Genomic DNA, 18,552 nt, shown 5'->3' on the forward strand with positions numbered 1-18,552 from the left:
TTGGTGGATCAGCGGTGGGGTACAAGACTTTGCATTTGCTGGACTACTCAGCCAATACCTGATCACACGACAAATTCCAAAATTGTCATAAGAAATTGATTTTTGCAATTTGAAAAGTTTTCTAAATTCTTAAAAGACCTGCTAGGGCCTTGTGTTAGATCCTGTTTAGCATTTCTTTTAGAGTTTAAAAGTTTGTAAAAGTTTGAATTAGATTCTAGAACCAGTTTTAGATTCTTAAAAAGTATTCCAACTTTTAGAAGCAAAATGTCTAGCACAGATGTGACTGTGGTGGAACTCGACACCACACCTTACCTCCATCTACAGATGAGAGAGCTAAGGTCACTCTGTAAACTAAAGAAAATAGCAATGGGCCCCAAACCTACCAAAATACAGCTCCAGGAGCTTTTGGCAGAGTTTGAAAAGGCCAACCCCTCTGAGGGTGGCAACTCAGAGGATGAAGATAGTGACTTGGAGGGAAATTCCCCCCCTCCAGTCCTACTTAGGGAGAGCAGGGCTTCTCAAGCCCTGACTCCACAAATAATAGTCAGAGATGCTGGTTCCCTCACAGGAGGGACCAACAACTCTGAAATCACTGAGGAAAACTCCAGTGAAGAGGACATCCAGTTAGCCAGGATGGCCAAAAGATTGGCTTTGGAAAGACAGATCCTAGCCATAGAGAGGGAAAGACAAGAGATGGGCCTAGGACCCATCAATGGTGGCAGCAACATAAATAGGGTCAGAGATTCTCCTGACATGTTGAAAATCCCTAAAGGGATTGTAACTAAATATGAAGATGGTGATGACATCACCAAATGGTTCACAGCTTTTGAGAGGGCTTGTGTAACCAGAAAAGTGAACAGATCTCACTGGGGTGCTCTCCTTTGGGAAATGTTCACAGGAAAGTGTAGGGATAGACTCCTCACACTCTCTGGAAAAGATGCAGAATCTTATGACCTCATGAAGGGTACCCTGATTGAGGGCTTTGGATTCTCCACTGAGGAGTATAGGATTAGATTCAGGGGGGCTCAGAAATCCTCGAGCCAGACCTGGGTTGACTTTGTAGACTACTCAGTAAAAACACTAGATGGTTGGATTCAAGGCAGTGGTGTAAGTAATTATGATGGGCTGTACAATTTATTTGTGAAAGAACACCTGTTAAGTAATTGTTTCAATGATAAACTGCATCAGCATCTGGTAGACCTAGGACCAATTTCTCCCCAAGAATTGGGAAAGAAGGCGGACCATTGGGTCAAGACTAGGGTGTCCAAAACTTCCACAGGGGGTGACCAAAAGAAAGGGGTCACAAAACCTCCCCAGGGGAAAGGTGGTGAGACAGCCAAAAATAAAAATAGTAAAGAGTCTTCTACAGGCCCCCAAAAACCTGCACAGGAGGGTGGGCCCAGAGCCTCCTCACAAAACAATCCTGGGTACAAGGGTAAAAACTTTGATCCCAAAAAGGCCTGGTGTCGAAACTGTAGTCAGTCTGGACACCAAACTGGAGACAAGGCCTGTCCCAAGAAAAGTTCCACTCCAAACTCCAATCCAGGTAACACTGGAATGGCTAGTCTCCAAGTGGGATCAACAGTGTGCCCAGAGCAAATCAGGGTCCACACTGAAGCTACTCTAGTCTCTGAGGGTGGGGTGGATTTAGCCACACTAGCTGCCTGGCCGCCTAACATGCAAAAATACAGGCAGCAGCTCTTTATTAATGGGACAAGTGTAGAGGGCCTGAGGGATACAGGTGCCAGTGTCACCATGGTGACAGAGAAACTGGTTTCCCCTGGCCAATACCTGACTGGAAAAACTTATACAGTCACCAATGCTGACAATCAAACTAAAGCACATCCCATGGCAATGGTAACTTTAGAATGGGGAGGGGTCAATGGCCTGAAACAGGTGGTGGTCTCCTCAAACATCCCAGTAGACTGTCTGCTTGGAAATGACCTGGAGTCCTCAGCATGGGCTGAGGTAGAGCTAAAAACCCATGCAGCCATGCTGGGTATCCCTGAACTGGTGTGTGTAAAAACAAGAGCACAATGCAAGGCACAGGGTGAAAAAGTAGAGCTGGAGTCTGGAAGAATGGCCCAGCCTACCAAGAGAAAAGGAAAGTCAGTTGGGAAACCAACTGCAACACAGTCAGAAAAAGAGAACCTCTCTTCTCAGGAAGAAGTTCTACCCTCTGAGGGAACTGAGCCTTTGGAGCTTGAACCTTATCAGGTTGAGCTCTTAGGCCCAGGGGGACCCTCAAGGGAGGAGCTGTGTAAGGGACAAGAAACCTGTCCCTCTCTTGAAGGCCTTAGGCAGCAAGCTGCTGAAGAGTCCAAGGGCAAGAAAAATGGAACACATAGGGTCTATTGGGAAGATGGACTCCTGTACACTGAGGCCAGAGACCCCAAACCTGGTGCCACTAGGAGAGTGGTAGTGCCTCAGTCGTTCAGAGAGTTTATTCTGACCTTAGCCCATGATATTCCCCTTGCTGGGCATTTGGGACAAACCAAGACGTGGGAGAGGTTAGTCAACCACTTCTACTGGCCCAATATGTCCCAGAAGGTTAAGGAGTTTTGCCTCTCCTGCCCCACCTGTCAATCCAGTGGTAAGACAGGTGGGCACCCAAAGGCCCCCCTCATTCCACTTCCAGTGGTGGGGGTCCCCTTTGAAAGCGTGGGTGTGGACATAGTTGGTCCACTGGACCCTCCCACAGCCTCAGGAAATATGTACATCCTAGTAGTAGTGGATCATACTACTAGGTATCCTGAAGCTATTCCCCTTAGGTCGACTACTGCCCCTGCAGTAGCCAAGGCCCTCATTGGTATCTTTACCAGAGTGGGTTTCCCTAAGGAGGTGGTGTCTGACAGAGGTACCAACTTCATGTCAGCATACCTAAAACACATGTGGAATGAGTGTGGAGTGACTTACAAATTCACTACACCATACCATCCACAAACTAATGGCTTAGTTGAGAGATTCAACAAGACATTAAAAGGCATGATCATGGGGCTCCCAGAAAAGCTCAAAAGGAGATGGGATGTCCTCTTGCCATGTCTGCTTTTTGCTTACAGAGAGGTGCCACAGAAGGGAGTAGGATTCTCACCCTTTGAACTTCTGTTTGGTCACCCTGTAAGGGGACCACTTGCTCTTGTTAAAGAAGGCTGGGAGAGACCTCTTCATGAGCCTAAACAAGACATAGTGGACTATGTACTTGGCCTTCGCTCTAGAATGGCAGAGTACATGGAAAAGGCAACCAAAAACCTTGAGGCCAGCCAACAGCTCCAGAAGTTTTGGTATGACCAAAAGGCTGCACTGGTTGAGTTCCAACCAGGGCAGAAAGTCTGGGTTCTGGAGCCTGTGGCTCCCAGGGCACTCCAGGACAAATGGAGTGGCCCTTACCCAGTGCTAGAAAGGAAGAGTCAGGTCACCTACCTGGTGGACCTGGGCACAAGCAGGAGCCCCAAGAGGGTGATCCATGTGAACCGCCTTAAGCTCTTCCATGACAGGGCTGATGTGAATCTGTTGATGGTAACAGATGAGGATCAGGAGGCAGAGAGTGAACCTCTCCCTGATCTTCTGTCATCAGACCCAAAAGATGGCTCAGTAGATGGAGTGATCTACTCAGACACCCTCTCTGGCCAACAGCAAGCTGATTGTAGGAGAGTCCTACAACAGTTTCCTGAACTCTTCTCCTTAACCCCTGGTCAGACACACCTGTGTACCCATGATGTGGACACAGGAGACAGCATGCCTGTCAAGAACAAAATCTTTAGACAGTCTGACCATGTTAAAGAAAGCATTAAGGTGGAAGTCCACAAGATGCTGGAATTGGGAGTAATTGAGCGCTCTGACAGCCCCTGGGCTAGCCCAGTGGTCTTAGTCCCCAAACCTCACACCAAAGATGGAAAGAAAGAGATGAGGTTTTGTGTGGATTACAGAGGGCTCAATTCTGTCACCAAGACAGATGCTCATCCAATTCCTAGAGCTGATGAGCTCATAGATAAATTAGGTGCTGCCAAATTCTTAAGTACCTTTGACTTGACAGCAGGGTACTGGCAAATAAAAATGGCACCTGGAGCAAAAGAGAAAACAGCATTCTCCACACCTGATGGGCATTATCAGTTTACTGTTATGCCCTTTGGTTTAAAGAATGCCCCTGCCACCTTCCAAAGGTTGGTGAATCAAGTCCTTGCTGGTTTGGAGTCCTTTAGCACAGCTTATCTTGATGATATTGCTGTCTTTAGCTCCACCTGGCAGGATCACCTGGTCCACCTGAAGAAGGTTTTGAAGGCTCTGCAATCTGCAGGCCTCTCTATCAAGGCATCCAAATGCCAGATAGGGCAGGGAACTGTGGTTTACTTGGGCCACCTTGTAGGTGGAGGCCAAGTTCAGCCACTCCAACCCAAGATCCAGACTATTCTGGACTGGGTAGCTCCAAAAACCCAGACTCAAGTCAGGGCATTCCTTGGCTTGACTGGGTATTACAGGAGGTTTGTGAAGGGATATGGATCCATTGTGACAGCCCTCACTGAACTCACCTCCAAGAAAATGCCCAAGAAAGTGAACTGGACTGTGGAATGCCAACAGGCCTTTGACACCCTGAAACAAGCAATGTGCTCAGCACCAGTTCTAAAAGCTCCAGATTATTCTAAGCAGTTCATTGTGCAGACAGATGCCTCTGAACATGGGATAGGGGCAGTTTTGTCCCAAACCAATGATGATGGCCTTGACCAGCCTGTTGCTTTCATTAGCAGGAGGTTACTCCCCAGGGAGCAGCGTTGGAGTGCCATTGAGAGGGAGGCCTTTGCTGTGGTTTGGTCCCTGAAGAAGCTGAGACCATACCTCTTTGGGACTCACTTCCTAGTTCAAACTGACCACAGACCTCTCAAATGGCTGATGCAAATGAAAGGTGAAAATCCTAAACTGTTGAGGTGGTCCATCTCCCTACAGGGAATGGACTTTATAGTGGAACACAGACCTGGGACTGCCCATGCCAATGCAGATGGCCTTTCCAGGTTCTTCCACTTAGAAAATGAAGACTCTCTTGGGAAAGGTTAGTCTCATCCTCTTTCGTTTGGGGGGGGGGGTTGTGTAAGGAAATGCCTCCTTGGCATGGTTGCCCCCTGACTTTTTGCCTTTGCTGATGCTATGTTTACAATTGAAAGTGTGCTGAGGCCTGCTAACCAGGCCCCAGCACCAGTGTTCTTTCCCTAACCTGTACTTTTGTATCCACAATTGGCAGACCCTGGCATCCAGATAAGTCCCTTGTAACTGGTACTTCTAGTACCAAGGGCCCTGATGCCAAGGAAGGCCTCTAAGGGCTGCAGCATGTCTTATGCCACCCTGGAGACCTCTCACTCAGCACAGACACACTGCTTACCAGCTTGTGTGTGCTAGTGAGGACAAAACGAGTAAGTCGACATGGCACTCCCCTCAGGGTGCCATGCCAGCCTCTCACTGCCTATGCAGTATAGGTAAGACACCCCTCTAGCAGGCCTTACAGCCCTAAGGCAGGGTGCACTATACCATAGGTGAGGGTACCAGTGCATGAGCATGGTACCCCTACAGTGTCTAAACAAAACCTTAGACATTGTAAGTGCAGGGTAGCCATAAGAGTATATGGTCTGGGAGTCTGTCAAACACGAACTCCACAGCACCATAATGGCTACACTGAAAACTGGGAAGTTTGGTATCAAACTTCTCAGCACAATAAATGCACACTGATGCCAGTGTACATTTTATTGCAAAATACACCCCAGAGGGCACCTTAGAGGTGCCCCCTGAAACTTAACCGACTGTCTGTGTAGGCTGACTAGTTCCAGCAGCCTGCCACACTAGAGACATGTTGCTGGCCCCATGGGGAGAGTGCCTTTGTCACTCTGAGGCCAGTAACAAAGCCTGCACTGGGTGGAGATGCTAACACCTCCCCCAGGCAGGAGCTGTAACACCTGGCGGTGAGCCTCAAAGGCTCACCCCTTTGTCACAGCCCAGCAGGGCACTCCAGCTTAGTGGAGTTGCCCGCCCCCTCCGGCCACGGCCCCCACTTTTGGCGGCAAGGCTGGAGGGAACAAAGAAAGCAACAAGGAGGAGTCACTGGCCAGTCAGGACAGCCCCTAAGGTGTCCTGAGCTGAGGTGACTCTAACTTTTAGAAATCCTCCATCTTGCAGATGGAGGATTCCCCCAATAGGGTTAGGATTGTGACCCCCTCCCCTTGGGAGGAGGCACAAAGAGGGTGTACCCACCCTCAGGGCTAGTAGCCATTGGCTACTAACCCCCCAGACCTAAACACGCCCTTAAATTTAGTATTTAACGGCTACCCTGAACCCTAGAAAATTAGATTCCTGCAACAACAACAAGAAGGACTGCCCAGCTGAAAACCCCTGCAGAGGAAGACCAGAAGACAACAACTGCCTTGGCTCCAGAAACTCACCGGCCTGTCTCCTGCCTTCCAAAGAACTCTGCTCCAGCGACGCCTTCCAAAGGGACCAGCGACCTCTGAATCCTCTGAGGACTGCCCTGCTTCGACGACGACAAGAAACTCCCGAGGACAGCGGACCTGCTCCAAAAAGACTGCAACTTTGTTTCAAGAAGCAGCTTTAAAGAACCCTGCAACTCCCCGCAAGAAGCGTGAGACTTGCAACACTGCACCCGGCGACCACGACTCGGCTGGTGGAGAACCAACACCTCAGGGAGGACCCCCGGACTACTCTACGACTGTGAGTACCAAAACCTGTCCCCCCTGAGCCCCCACAGCGCCGCCTGCAGAGGGAATCCCGAGGCTTCCCCTGACCGCGACTCTCTGAAACCTAAGTCCCGACGCCTGGAAAAGACCCTGCACCCGCAGCCCCCAGGACCTGAAGGACCGGACTTTCACTGCAGAAGTGACCCCCAGGAGTCCCTCTCCCTTGCCCAAGTGGAGGTTTCCCCGAGGAAGCCCCCCCTTGCCTGCCTGCAGCGCTGAAGAGATCCGTTGATCTCTCATAGACTAACATTGCAAACCCGACGCTTGTTTCTACTCTGCACCCGGCCGCCCCTGCGCTGCTGAGGGTGAAATTTCTGTGTGGGCTTGTGTCCCCCCCGGTGCCCTACAAAACCCCCCTGGTCTGCCCACCGAAGACGCGGGTACTTACCTGCAAGCAGACCGGAACCGGGGCACCCCCTTCTCTCCATTCTAGCCTATGCGTTTTGGGCACCACTTTGAACTCTGCACCTGACCGGCCCTGAGCTGCTGGTGTGGTGACTTTGGGGTTGCTCTGAACCCCCAACGGTGGGCTACCTTGGACCAAGAACTGAACCCTGTAAGTGTCTTACTTACCTGGTAAAACTAACAAAAACTTACCTCCCCCAGGAACTGTGAAAATTGCACTGTGTCCACTTTTGAAATAGCTATTTGTGAATAACTTGAAAAGTATACATGCAATTGAAATGATTCAAAGTTCCTAATGTACTTACCTGCAATACCTTTCAAACAAGATATTACATGTTAAATTTGAACCTGTGGTTCTTAAATTAAACTAAGAAAAGATATTTTTCTATAACAAAACCTATTGGCTGGATTTGTCTCTGAGTGTGTGTACCTCATTTATTGTCTATGTGTATGTACAACAAATGCTTAACACTACTCCTTGGATAAGCCTACTGCTCGACCACACTACCACAAAATAGAGCATTAGTATTATCTATTTTTACCACTATTTTACCTCTAAGGGGAACCCTTGGACTCTGTGCATGCTATTCCTTACTTTGAAATAGCACATACAGAGCCAACTTCCTACACTTATTTAATGTACTGTTGTTTTAAATGCTTTACATATCTGTCTCCTGAGTTAAATCTGCCTGCTCACAGCCAGCTGCCATGGATTGAGCAAGGGGCTAATGTATGGAGACTTTGACTGAACTGTATATTGTCTTGGGGGCTTTATTACTATTGGTGGGTGGAAGTTACCCATTTGGCAGACTTTAACACCCCCAAAACCCTCCCTCGGTCTTGCATGTCAACAGGTTGAAACCCCACCAAGACAGAGCAGACATGACCATGCTGATAGTCACAGATGAAGGGAGAGAAGAGTAAACTGAGCCACTGTCAGACCTCCTCTCTCACAATGTGCAAGATGGGTCAGTGGAGGGAGTTGTACTCTCTCCCAAAATGACAGACCAGCAGCCCAGAGACTACAAGCAGGTGCTGGAGCATGTTGCTGATCTGTTCTCTCTGACCCCAGGTATCACCAGTTGGTGTATACCCGACATTGACCCTGGTGATAGCCTAACAGTCAAGAACATGTTGTACAGGTTGTCTGACCAGGTCAGAGCCAGCATCAAGGGTGAAGTAGCTCAGATGCTGGAATAAGGGGTATTAGAGACCCCTGACAGCCCATGGTCCAGCCCACTCGTGCTTGTGTCCAAACCTAATCCCCAAGGGGGAAAGAAGGAAGTTAAGGTTCTGTGTGGATTACAGAGGACTGAATCCAGTCATAAAGACTGATGCTTACTAACCCTATACCTAGAGCTGGTGAGCTCATTACTATGGGACCATTGTGGCTCCCCTGACAGAACTCACTTCTAAAATGTGGCCAAAGAAAGTCATGTGGACCCCAGAGTGTCAGAAGACCTCTGACACTCTGAAAGAGGCTATGTGTTCAGCATCAGTGTTACTGGCCCCTGAGTACACAAAGGAATTTGTGGTTCAGACAGATGCTTCAGAACAAAGGATTGGGGTAGTGTTGGCACAGATAAATTGGGAGGACCTTGATCAGCCACTTGCCTTCATTAAAAGCAACTTCTACTCAGAGAACAGAGGTGGAGTGCCATTGAGAGGGAAGCCTTTGCTGTGGTTTGGTCCCTGAAAAAACTGAGATGATACCTGTTTGATACGCACTTCTTTGATCAAACTGACCACAGACTTCTCAGATGGCTCATGCAGATGAGGGGCAAGAATCCAAAGCTACTGAGTTGGGCCATTTATGTACAAGGGATGGACTTCACAGTGGAACACAGACCTGGGGTTGCCCATGCCAATGTGGATGGGCTTTCCAGGTTTTTCCACTTAGCTGATGAGGACTACCAGGGTGTAGGTTAGTTAGTCATCACCTTTCATTGGGGGGGTGAGGGTTCAAGTGAGAAAGTCATCCTTTTTGCCCTGTTCAACCCCAGTTTTTACTGACACCAGTGGTAACTGATTTCCACTGTGCCTTGGGCTCTGTTAATCAGGGCCAGTGCTCTGTTTAAAAAGGTATATGGTAATCAGGTATAATTACATTTGGCAATGATAGAACTCTGTAATTCCCTAGTATATAATTAGGCAAGGGGGGTTTAAACTACCAATAAGACCCTAGTATATAATAGGGCAGGGAGGTTTAGAGGCCCAGTAGATTTCTTGCACTGGAATGGGCACTGCTGTCATTTTTAAAGGCTGCCCTGCTTTGCAGACTGTCTTTAAAAGTAAAATATATGCAAGTTCGACTTTGGAATTAAAGGCACTTCCAAAGTGGGAATCTACCTTATTTTTACATATGTCACCTCTGAGGTCTCCTTTAGGTGCCCCAGGGGGTAGGGTGCTATTTGACTATAAGTGGGGACATTATAAAAGATGTTTTATATGCCTTGGTGAGGGAAAAATGGGCCATTTTGTTTTTCTCCTTTGTAGATACTAAGGGCAAGATGTACCAAAGGGTTTTTCCCATTCTGTGTCAATGGGAAAATGTGTTCGTACATATGGCCCTAAGCTCCATAAGCTAGCATTGGAATATTTTATCAAAAATGTCATTCAAGGACTTAAAAGATTGGTAATGATATATCCAACAATTTGCCACTGTTGAATGTATCATGATTTATCATAACTAATACTGAAGAGAAGTTACAGGATGTTCTTTTCTGTGAGCCAAAATCTAGCACTCTAGCAGCCCCTCCTGATTGTTCTGCCTTAACAGGCTTAGCCAAGCTGCTTTGATCATTGAATAAATATGTGAGAGCTGCATAGTAACTCAGATCTGCTGCCTGAAAATACAAGGAGAAGAAGAACTGCCCTGCTGGAATCCTGGTCTGCAACCCAAAGGACTGGACTCTGAAGGACTGGTCCTGCTACACACTGGGAACTACAACCCTGATAACTTTGCCTTGCTTCCAAAAGGATTAAGGAATGGACTTCCTGAAAGCAACAGTTTAACAGAGCTTCCCTGCACCATCTCCCTCAAGAAGTCCACAGTATGGAGTGCATCCAGTGCACTTTGAAGGATTTGGCCAGGTGCATTGTGGGAATGTAGGTCCAAACGTGCAAGGACCATCTAAGAGCTTCTAGGCCCTTGGATTTGTGTTTTGGACACTTTGAACCCTAAAGGGGAACTTCAGGAAAAGTTCCATAAGTAGATTGACCCGACGTCAAGAGTTAATTTGACTACCTTCATCCACGACACGGCCTGTATTTCAGGATCATATAGCTGAAAGCTCCGGAGCTCCTGACTTCCAGGATATGACCGGTGCCTTGCGGAGAAGCAATCCGACATCGCATCGAAATCGGCCTGCTGGAGGGGACTGCACGACGTCGTGAGAAAATCCTCCAGAAATGTTTCTAAGTCCGAATGTTTACAGGGGCCTCCCGCTTAGTGTTTCTGACCAGGTCTCCATCGCAGTCGACCTCTGTGCTGGTCAAGCTCGACCAGATGTCCCAAGTCGGCGCTATAGGTTTTTCAGCTCTAGAAAGTGTTTAATCTTTAAAAATTCATACCTGTAGTTCCCTATATTGTATTCTTGTTGTTTTGGTCTCATTTTACAAATAAAGTTTTGTCCTATTTTTAGAAATTGATGTGGGATTCATATTGTGTTCTGTGTTACTTATATAATATAATGTATTGGTGTTTTTAACTGCTTTACATACCTGTCGCCTGAGTTAAACCTGCCTTCTCGCAGCCAGCTACCAAGGGTTGAGCCAGGGGCTAGTGTATTGAGACCTTGACTGGACCTTTTATTGCATTGGTTGCCTTATTGCTAGTGTTAGCTACATACTTACCCCTACTAATAATCCACCTTCCAACAGTATTTCATTGTAGAATGTATTTAGTGCTTCACAGTCCTGATCAGCCTGTGGAAGGTTCTCATTCCCCTCAGGTTCTCTGGCACTTTTTTTGGGGTGCCTAGTAGATAGCACATTGGTTCCGTACAGTGTTATATGGGAGGTGTTGGGTGTTGTGAGTGATGTTCAGAGACATGTTAATTAAATAGTAGAGCAAACAGGCAGTTGTGTATTGGCCATACATGTTGCAGAAAAGTGTAAGATGTGCAAGCACAAGCAGCTACCTAACCTTTTTAATAGGTGGTCTACATCTACTTTTAGGGCTCTCCACACTAGCACTACTTGAGATTTATATCTCACCTGCTTTGCATGACCTTTAAACGATGTCAATGCCATAAATGTTCTCTGAGTGTGAATATATTTGTAGGGCACTGCTGGTGCCATCTGATACCGGTGTTGTGCGGTTTGCATGACAGAAATGTGCACTGCTGATGCCCTGGTGGTATCTGTTCTGTCTGAGAGGGAAGACTGTGGTCCTGATAGCACACCCGCTCTGGTTGCATGACTGTGTAGGTGTTTGGGAAGATTGCACTTCTGATGGCAATGTTTCAGTCTGTGTGTGTGAGTGTGGACATGTATAAACCACGCTGTGAGGACCGTTTCAGTCCTCATAGGGTTGGTAAACCCTGATAGACCCAGGCAAACATTATCTTTGTGAGGACCGGTGTGTTATGAGGACCAATCCCCATAGTGTGTTTAGGTCATTTCGAGAGAGTACATCAAAAAACTAAAAGTGCAGTTATAGTTGCCTCGGTCCACTTTATAACCTAGCCTACTATCAAAGTGCACATGGAGTTAGAATAGTAAATACATACTTCATTATGGTCAATGGCCACTACTCATAATGATAGGTGTGATATGTTATGTGTGTGTGGGTGTGTTGGTACGCATGTGTGTGTATGGAATATGCACTGCAACATGCGCTGCTGCTTCCTGTGCGGTGTAAAAAAGGAAACGTGCACCCTCTTGCATCCTGCACTTTGACCTTACACACCTTCTAAGCCCTGCTCCCACGCGCTCTAGCACCCTAGTCCCCCTCTTTATCTTTCCCCAAGGGTGTCAATCATTTTGGTGTTTCAATAGTGAAAAGGTCACCGAGCTTCAATGGCATACAATCAAGGTACATCATAGTTAGAAACAGTGGAAGCTTCCCTCATATACAACATGTGAAAGCAGCATAATAATTATATAACAAACACACACACACAAGCAAGGCACAGATGAAGGAGCAGTACAAAATTAATTTGTACAAAATTCATTTCCTGCCTGCGGGATAAGAGCACCCGCTAGCGCGGTCCTTGTGCTTCTTAAGTATAATTTTATTTAACAAAGCTAAAATGAAGGGAATTGCTTGTTTTACTCCACTGCACATGCCACCTGCACGAGAACACATATGATTATAAGTTCAAGTGTTCATTTATTCTTTGTGCTTGCCTGTGCACCAAGAATGCTAACGAGTCACGGCCATTTATCGTGGTTGTTGAAAGGTATGAATATGTGCTGATAATGTGCGATGTACAATTACAATCCTATGTATTGCTCAATTGATTGATTGCAAGTATGCTGCAACACAGTATTCCTCGAAAACAATACATCAGCCACAGAATGTGCATCTATATCGGAAGCACTTACATTATTATATATAATAGTTGTATGTAGACCTATACCCAAGTCCTTACAGTAACATAATTGAAGCGACTTCAGAGTAAAATGGGTGGCCAGACCAGCACACACTGATCATGTTCCAATGACACATTAAAAGGCAAATTTGTGTAGAGATGACTTAAAAATATGACTATGTAAGATACAAGGATATGCTACGATGCATTAACAAGGGTAGTTAGTGCTAAACAAAAGGAAATAACACAACTAAAAAACATACTAGGTAACGATAGTCTGGTAAGGCTAGCAAGTGGACCAGGTAAAAACATGTCTGAACATTAGGACATCAACTGAGTAGTCAGAGAGAAGTGTAGCACGTTATACTGCTAGACTGTCTTGCAGTAAAATCAATACATTGTTCGACCTTTTTCAATGTACCCAGAATCCCAGTGGAAAGTGACTACACAGAAAATAGCACCTCAGGGCTGCTGCAAGGATTATGGAAGCCCCATGCAAATGAAAATATGTATTTTGGAAGCGTCCACTCCACTACAACAAACATTTAATGGCCATTGTTTGCACTCTGTCACACTCTTGTTCCTTTCTGCGGTGGCACCATAAGGCAGCTGCTTACAGAGTCCATGATGTACCACCGGCCCAGGGGGCACCAACTACACAAGAGATGATTCACAGCATGGTGAGAGAGCCATGGTGTACCACCAGCTTAGGGACACCAACTACACAACAAGGGATGAAGCACAGCAGTGAGAGAGAGCACTGACCTCTGAGGTTCCGTATGAAGTCTTCCAGCATCATCTTCCTGTCGGGTTTGATATTGGGGCTGTACATGTCGGTATTGAGAAGGATGATGGCAAAAGCTAGGATGAAGATGGTGTCGGGGTTGTGGAACTGCTGGACAACATCGGGGTTGCATATGCAGTAGCGCTGGCTGGAATACAAAGGGGTTTATGAGAAAACATCAATCTACAGCTTAGCACCTCATTCTACCAGAGACAAATATCACACACAACACACCTTGATCAACTACAGGAGGTGAACTGAGAACCGGCAGCCAATTCAAGATGAAGAAAGTGATATTTTACGGAATCAATAACTAAACTCAATCAATGTGTACGTTTAAGGCTAATCTGGACCACGATGTTTGCATCAGGAAGTGCAATGAATATGAAGGTTGTACTAAGTTTGCCCTCTAAACTGAAGGTTTACTGTGGCTGTACCATAGTTTTTTGGTTTAATTTGTGGGTTTATTATGTTTTGTGAATATGTCAACTGACCCTGCCCTTTGGGGGAAGGAGAAGGGGTTTTGACAATTGTTTTAGGCTTGAAAGGATTTAAATTACACTATACCATAATTAAATTTCAACAATTATGCTTGCCACTTGATTGGAGAGATGAATCGGACTGTTTATTTCATGTTTTCATTTGCAGAAGTTTATTTTCTCCTCAAAATAATGATGTATGTTTGTAGTAAAAACAAACTTGAGATTCAGAAAAAAATGCCGGATCTGCGACTGCAGAATGCCTTTTTACAATGTACTAAGGCCCACTGAGAAGCACTACCCCAAACCTAGGACAGGTAACACGATTTTCATTGGTTTGTCCTGGCAGCCAGACATTTCAAGCCTTTGATTGGAATAGCTCCTCAGAAAGCTGGCATGTCTACTCTGCCTAGTTTCATAAACGTTCAAAATGGTTTCAGGTGAAAGTGGTAGCTTTAGTGATCACTACATACCAAGTACCTACTGTTAGAAATTGGGTCTTTGGTTGACAGTCAGGTTACCCCCTGTTCAAGCAAGGACCCTCACTCTAGTCTGGGTAAAAGAGAATCACCCTCAGCTAACCCCTGCTTACCCCCTTGGTAGCTTGGCAGAGCAGTAGGCTTAACTTCAGAGTGCTAGGTGTTAAGTATTTGAACCAACACACACAGTAACTTAATGAAAACAATACAAAATGACACAATACCAGTTTAGAAAAAATAGGAAATATTTATTCAAACAAAACAAGACCAAAACGACAAAAATCCGACATACACAAGTCAAATTATGAACTTTAAAGATTAAACTAAAAAATAGCACTTAGAAACACAAAATGCTTCGATGAGGTGTTAACACGGCGTCGTGACGGAGTCGTTCCCAACAAGCTGACACCAGCGGCGCCGGACACGGAGTCGCGTAGACCCCCAAGTACAGTACCTTTGGTGAAGAGTGAAAACAAGTTGATACGCGAAGTCGAGGATCGCGGCGTCAGTGCGAAACGTTGAATCTGCGCACTTCGAGCGGCGTCGGTCACAACGTGGTGCGGCGACTTCCAAGGAGTCGCGGACTTCAGCGGGACTGCAGCGGCATCGGGCCTGCGAAGGTCATCGCATTCCAGCAAAGATCACGGAGTCGGTTGCAGGCGGCGTCACCGGATTCAGCAGCAGCGTTGGTCCGAAGTTGTCCAAAGTCGATTTCCTTGGATTTCCACCAGCTTCCTTTCAAGGGACCAGGGACTGGATAGGGCACCACTTGTCAGAGCAGGATTCTATCCAGAGACTCCAGGTGCTGGCAGAAAGAAGTCTTTGCTGTCCCTGAGACTTCAAACAACAGGAGGCAACCTCTAAATCAAGCCCTTGTAGATTTCTTCACAAGATGGAAGGCACACAAAGTCCAGTCTTTGCCCTCTTACTCTGGCAGAAGCAGCAACTGCAGGATAGCTCCACAAAGCACAGTCACAGGAAGGGAAGCTCTTCTTCCTCAGCTCTTCAGCTCTTCTCCAGGCAGAGGTTCCTCTTGTTTCCAGAAGTGTTCTAAAGTCTGTGGTTTTGGGTGCCCTTCTTATACCCAATTTCTCCTTTGAAGTAGGCCTACTTCAAAGTAAAGTCTCTTTTGAATGCGAAATCCTGCCTTGCCCAGGCCAGGCCCCAGACACTCACCAGGGGGTCGGAGACTGCATAGTGTGAGGACAGGCACAGCCCTTTCAGGTGTAAGTGACCACTCCTCCCCTCCCTCCTAGCACAGATGGCTCATCAGGAAATGCAGACTACACCCCAGCTCCTTTTGTGTCACTGTCTAGTGTGAGGTGCAACCAGCCCAACTGTCAAACTGACGCGGGCAGGGAATCCATAAACAGGCAGAGTCACAGAAATGGTATAAGCAAGAAAATGCTCACTTTCTAAAAGTGGCATTTTCAAACACACTATCTTAAAACCAACTTTACTAAAAGATGTATTTTTAAATTGTGAGCTCAGAGACCCCAAACTCCACATGTCCATCCACTCCCAAAGGGAATCTACACTTTAATCAGATTTAAAGGTAGCCCCCATGTTAACCTATGAGAGGGACAGGTCTTGCAACAGTGAAAAACTAATTTAACAATATTTCACTGTCAGGACATATAAAACACATTACTATATGTCCTACCTTAACCATACACTACACCCTGCCCTTGGGTCTACCTAGGGCCTATCTTAGGGGTGTCTGACATGTAAGAAAAGGGAAGGTTTAGGCCTGGCAAGTGGATACACTTGCTAAGTCGAATTTACAGTTAAAACTGCCCACACAGACACTGCAATGGCAGGTCTGAGACATGATTACAGAGCTACTTATGTGGGTGGCATAACTGGTGCTGAAGGCTCACTAGTAACATTTGATTTACAGGTCCTGGCACCTCTAGTGCACCTTACTAGGGACTTACTAGTAAATCAAATATGCCAATCATGAATAAACCAATCAACATTACAATTTACACAGAGAGCATATGTACTTTAGCAGTGGTTAGCAGTGGTAAAGTGCTCAGAGTTCAAAAGCCAACAGCAACAGGTCAGACAAAATAGGAGGCAGGTGGCCAAAAGATTGGGGATGACCCTGTGTAGGAAGTTGGCTCTGTATGTGCTATTTCAAAGTAAGGAATAGCATGCACAGAGTCCAAGGGTTCCCCTTAGAGGTAAAATAGTGGTAAAAAGAGATAATACTAATGCTCTATTTTGTGGTAGTGTGGTCGAGCAGTAGGCTTATCCAAGGAGTAGTGTTAAGCATTTGTTGTACATACACATAGACAATAAATGAGGTACACACACTCAGAGACAAATCCAGCCAATAGGTTTTGTATAGAAAAATATCTTTTCTTAGTTTATTTTAAGAACCACAGGTTCAAATTTAACATGTAATATCTTGTTTGAAAGGTATTGCAGGTAAGTACATTAGGAACTTTGAATCATTTCAATTGCATGTATACTTTTCAAGTTATTCACAAATAGCTATTTTAAAAGTGGACACAGTGCAATTTTCACAGTTCCTGGGGGAGGTAAGTTTTTGTTAGTTTTACCAGGTAAGTAAGACACTTACAGGGTTCAGTTCTTGGTCCAAGGTAGCCCACCGTTGGGGGTTCAGAGCAACCCCAAAGTTACCACACCAGCAGCTCAGGGCCGGTCAGGTGCAGAGTTCAAAGTGGTGCCCAAAACGCATAGGCTTCCATGGAGAGAAGGGGGTGCCCCGGTTCCAGTCTGCCAGCAGGTAAGTACCCGTGTCTTCGGAGGGCAGGCCAGGGGGGTTTTGTAGGGCACCGGGGGGGACACAAGCCCAAACAGAAATTTCACCCTCAGCGGCGCGAGGGCGGCCGGGTGCAGTGTTAGAACAAGCGTCGGGTTCGCAATGGAAGTCAATGAGAGATCAAGGGATCTCTTCAGCGCTGCAGGCAGGCAAGGGGGGGCTTCCTCGGGGAAACCTCCACTTGGGCAAGGGAGAGGGACTCCTGGGGGTCACTTCTGCAGTGAAAGTCCGGTCCTTCAGGTCCTGGGGGCTGCGGGTGCAGGGTCTTTTCCAGGCGTCGGGAATTAGGTTTCAGAGAGTCGCGGTCAGGGGAAGCCTCGGGATTCCCTCTGCAGGCGGCGCTGTGGGGGCTCAGGGGGGACAGGTTTTGGTACTCACTGTCGTACAGTAGTCCGGGGGTCCTCCCTGAGGTGTTGGTTCTCCACCAGCCGAGTCGGGGTCGCCGGGTGCAGTGTTGCAAGTCTCACGCTTCTTGCGGGGAGATTGCAGGATTCTTTAAAGCTGCTCCTTTGGATAAAGTTGCAGTCTTTTTGGAGCAGGTCCGCTGTCCTCGGGAGTTTCTTGTCGTCGTCGAAGCAGGGCAGTCCTCAGAGGATTCAGAGGTCGCTGGTCCCTTTGGAAGGCGTCGCTGGAGCAGAGTTCCTTGGAAGGCAGGAGACAGGCCGGTGAGTTTCTGGAGCCAAGGCAGTTGTTGTCTTCTGGTCTTCCTCTGCAGGGGTTTTCAGCTAGGCAGTCCTTCTTCTTGTTGTTGCAGGAATCTCCAATCTTAGGTTCAGGGAAGCCCTTAAATACTAAATTTAAGGGCGTGTTTAGGTCTGGGGGGTTAGTAGCCAATGGCTACTAGCCCTGAGGGTGAGTACACCCTCTTTGTGCCTCCTCCCAAGGGGAGGGGGTCACATCCCTAATCCTATTGGGGGAATCCTCCATCTGCAAGATGGAGGATTTCTAAAAGTTAGAGTCACCTCAGCTCAGAACACCTTAGGGGCTGTCCTGACTGGCCAGTGACTCCTCCTTGTTATTCTCATTATTTTCTCCGGCCTTGCCGCCAAAAGTGGGGGCCGGGGCCGGAGGGGGCGGGCAACTCCACTAGCTGGAGTGTCCTGCGGTGCTGTGACAAAGGGGTGAGCCTTTGAGGCTCACCGCCAGGTGTTACAGCTCCTGCCTGGGGGAGGTGTTAGCATCTCCACCCAGTGCAGGCTTTGTTACTGGCCTCAGAGTGACAAAGGCACTCTCCCCATGGGGCCAGCAACATGTCTCTAGGGTGGCAGGCTGCTGGAACCAGTCAGCCTACACAGATAGTCGGTTAAGTTTCAGGGGGCACCTCTAAGGTGCCCTCTGTGGTGTAT

General features: G+C 47.1%; 1 protein-coding gene across 4 annotated transcripts in view; it reads right to left on the reverse strand.

Moving 5' to 3' along the window:
• The window catches only part of IQSEC3 (IQ motif and Sec7 domain ArfGEF 3), an 892,834-nt gene that overhangs the window by 162,175 nt on the left and 712,107 nt on the right, over window positions 1-18,552 (reverse strand). For all 4 annotated transcript variants that reach the window (XM_069228143.1, XM_069228142.1, XM_069228145.1 and 1 more), the window contains exon 7: window positions 13,439-13,605. In XM_069228143.1, the coding sequence (XP_069084244.1) occupies window positions 13,439-13,605 (167 nt within the window). The remainder of the gene's footprint in view (window positions 1-13,438; window positions 13,606-18,552) is intronic.

This window comes from Pleurodeles waltl, chromosome 4_1, assembly GCF_031143425.1.
Source record: "Pleurodeles waltl isolate 20211129_DDA chromosome 4_1, aPleWal1.hap1.20221129, whole genome shotgun sequence".
In the NCBI taxonomy this organism is placed as follows: Eukaryota; Metazoa; Chordata; class Amphibia; order Caudata; family Salamandridae; genus Pleurodeles; species Pleurodeles waltl.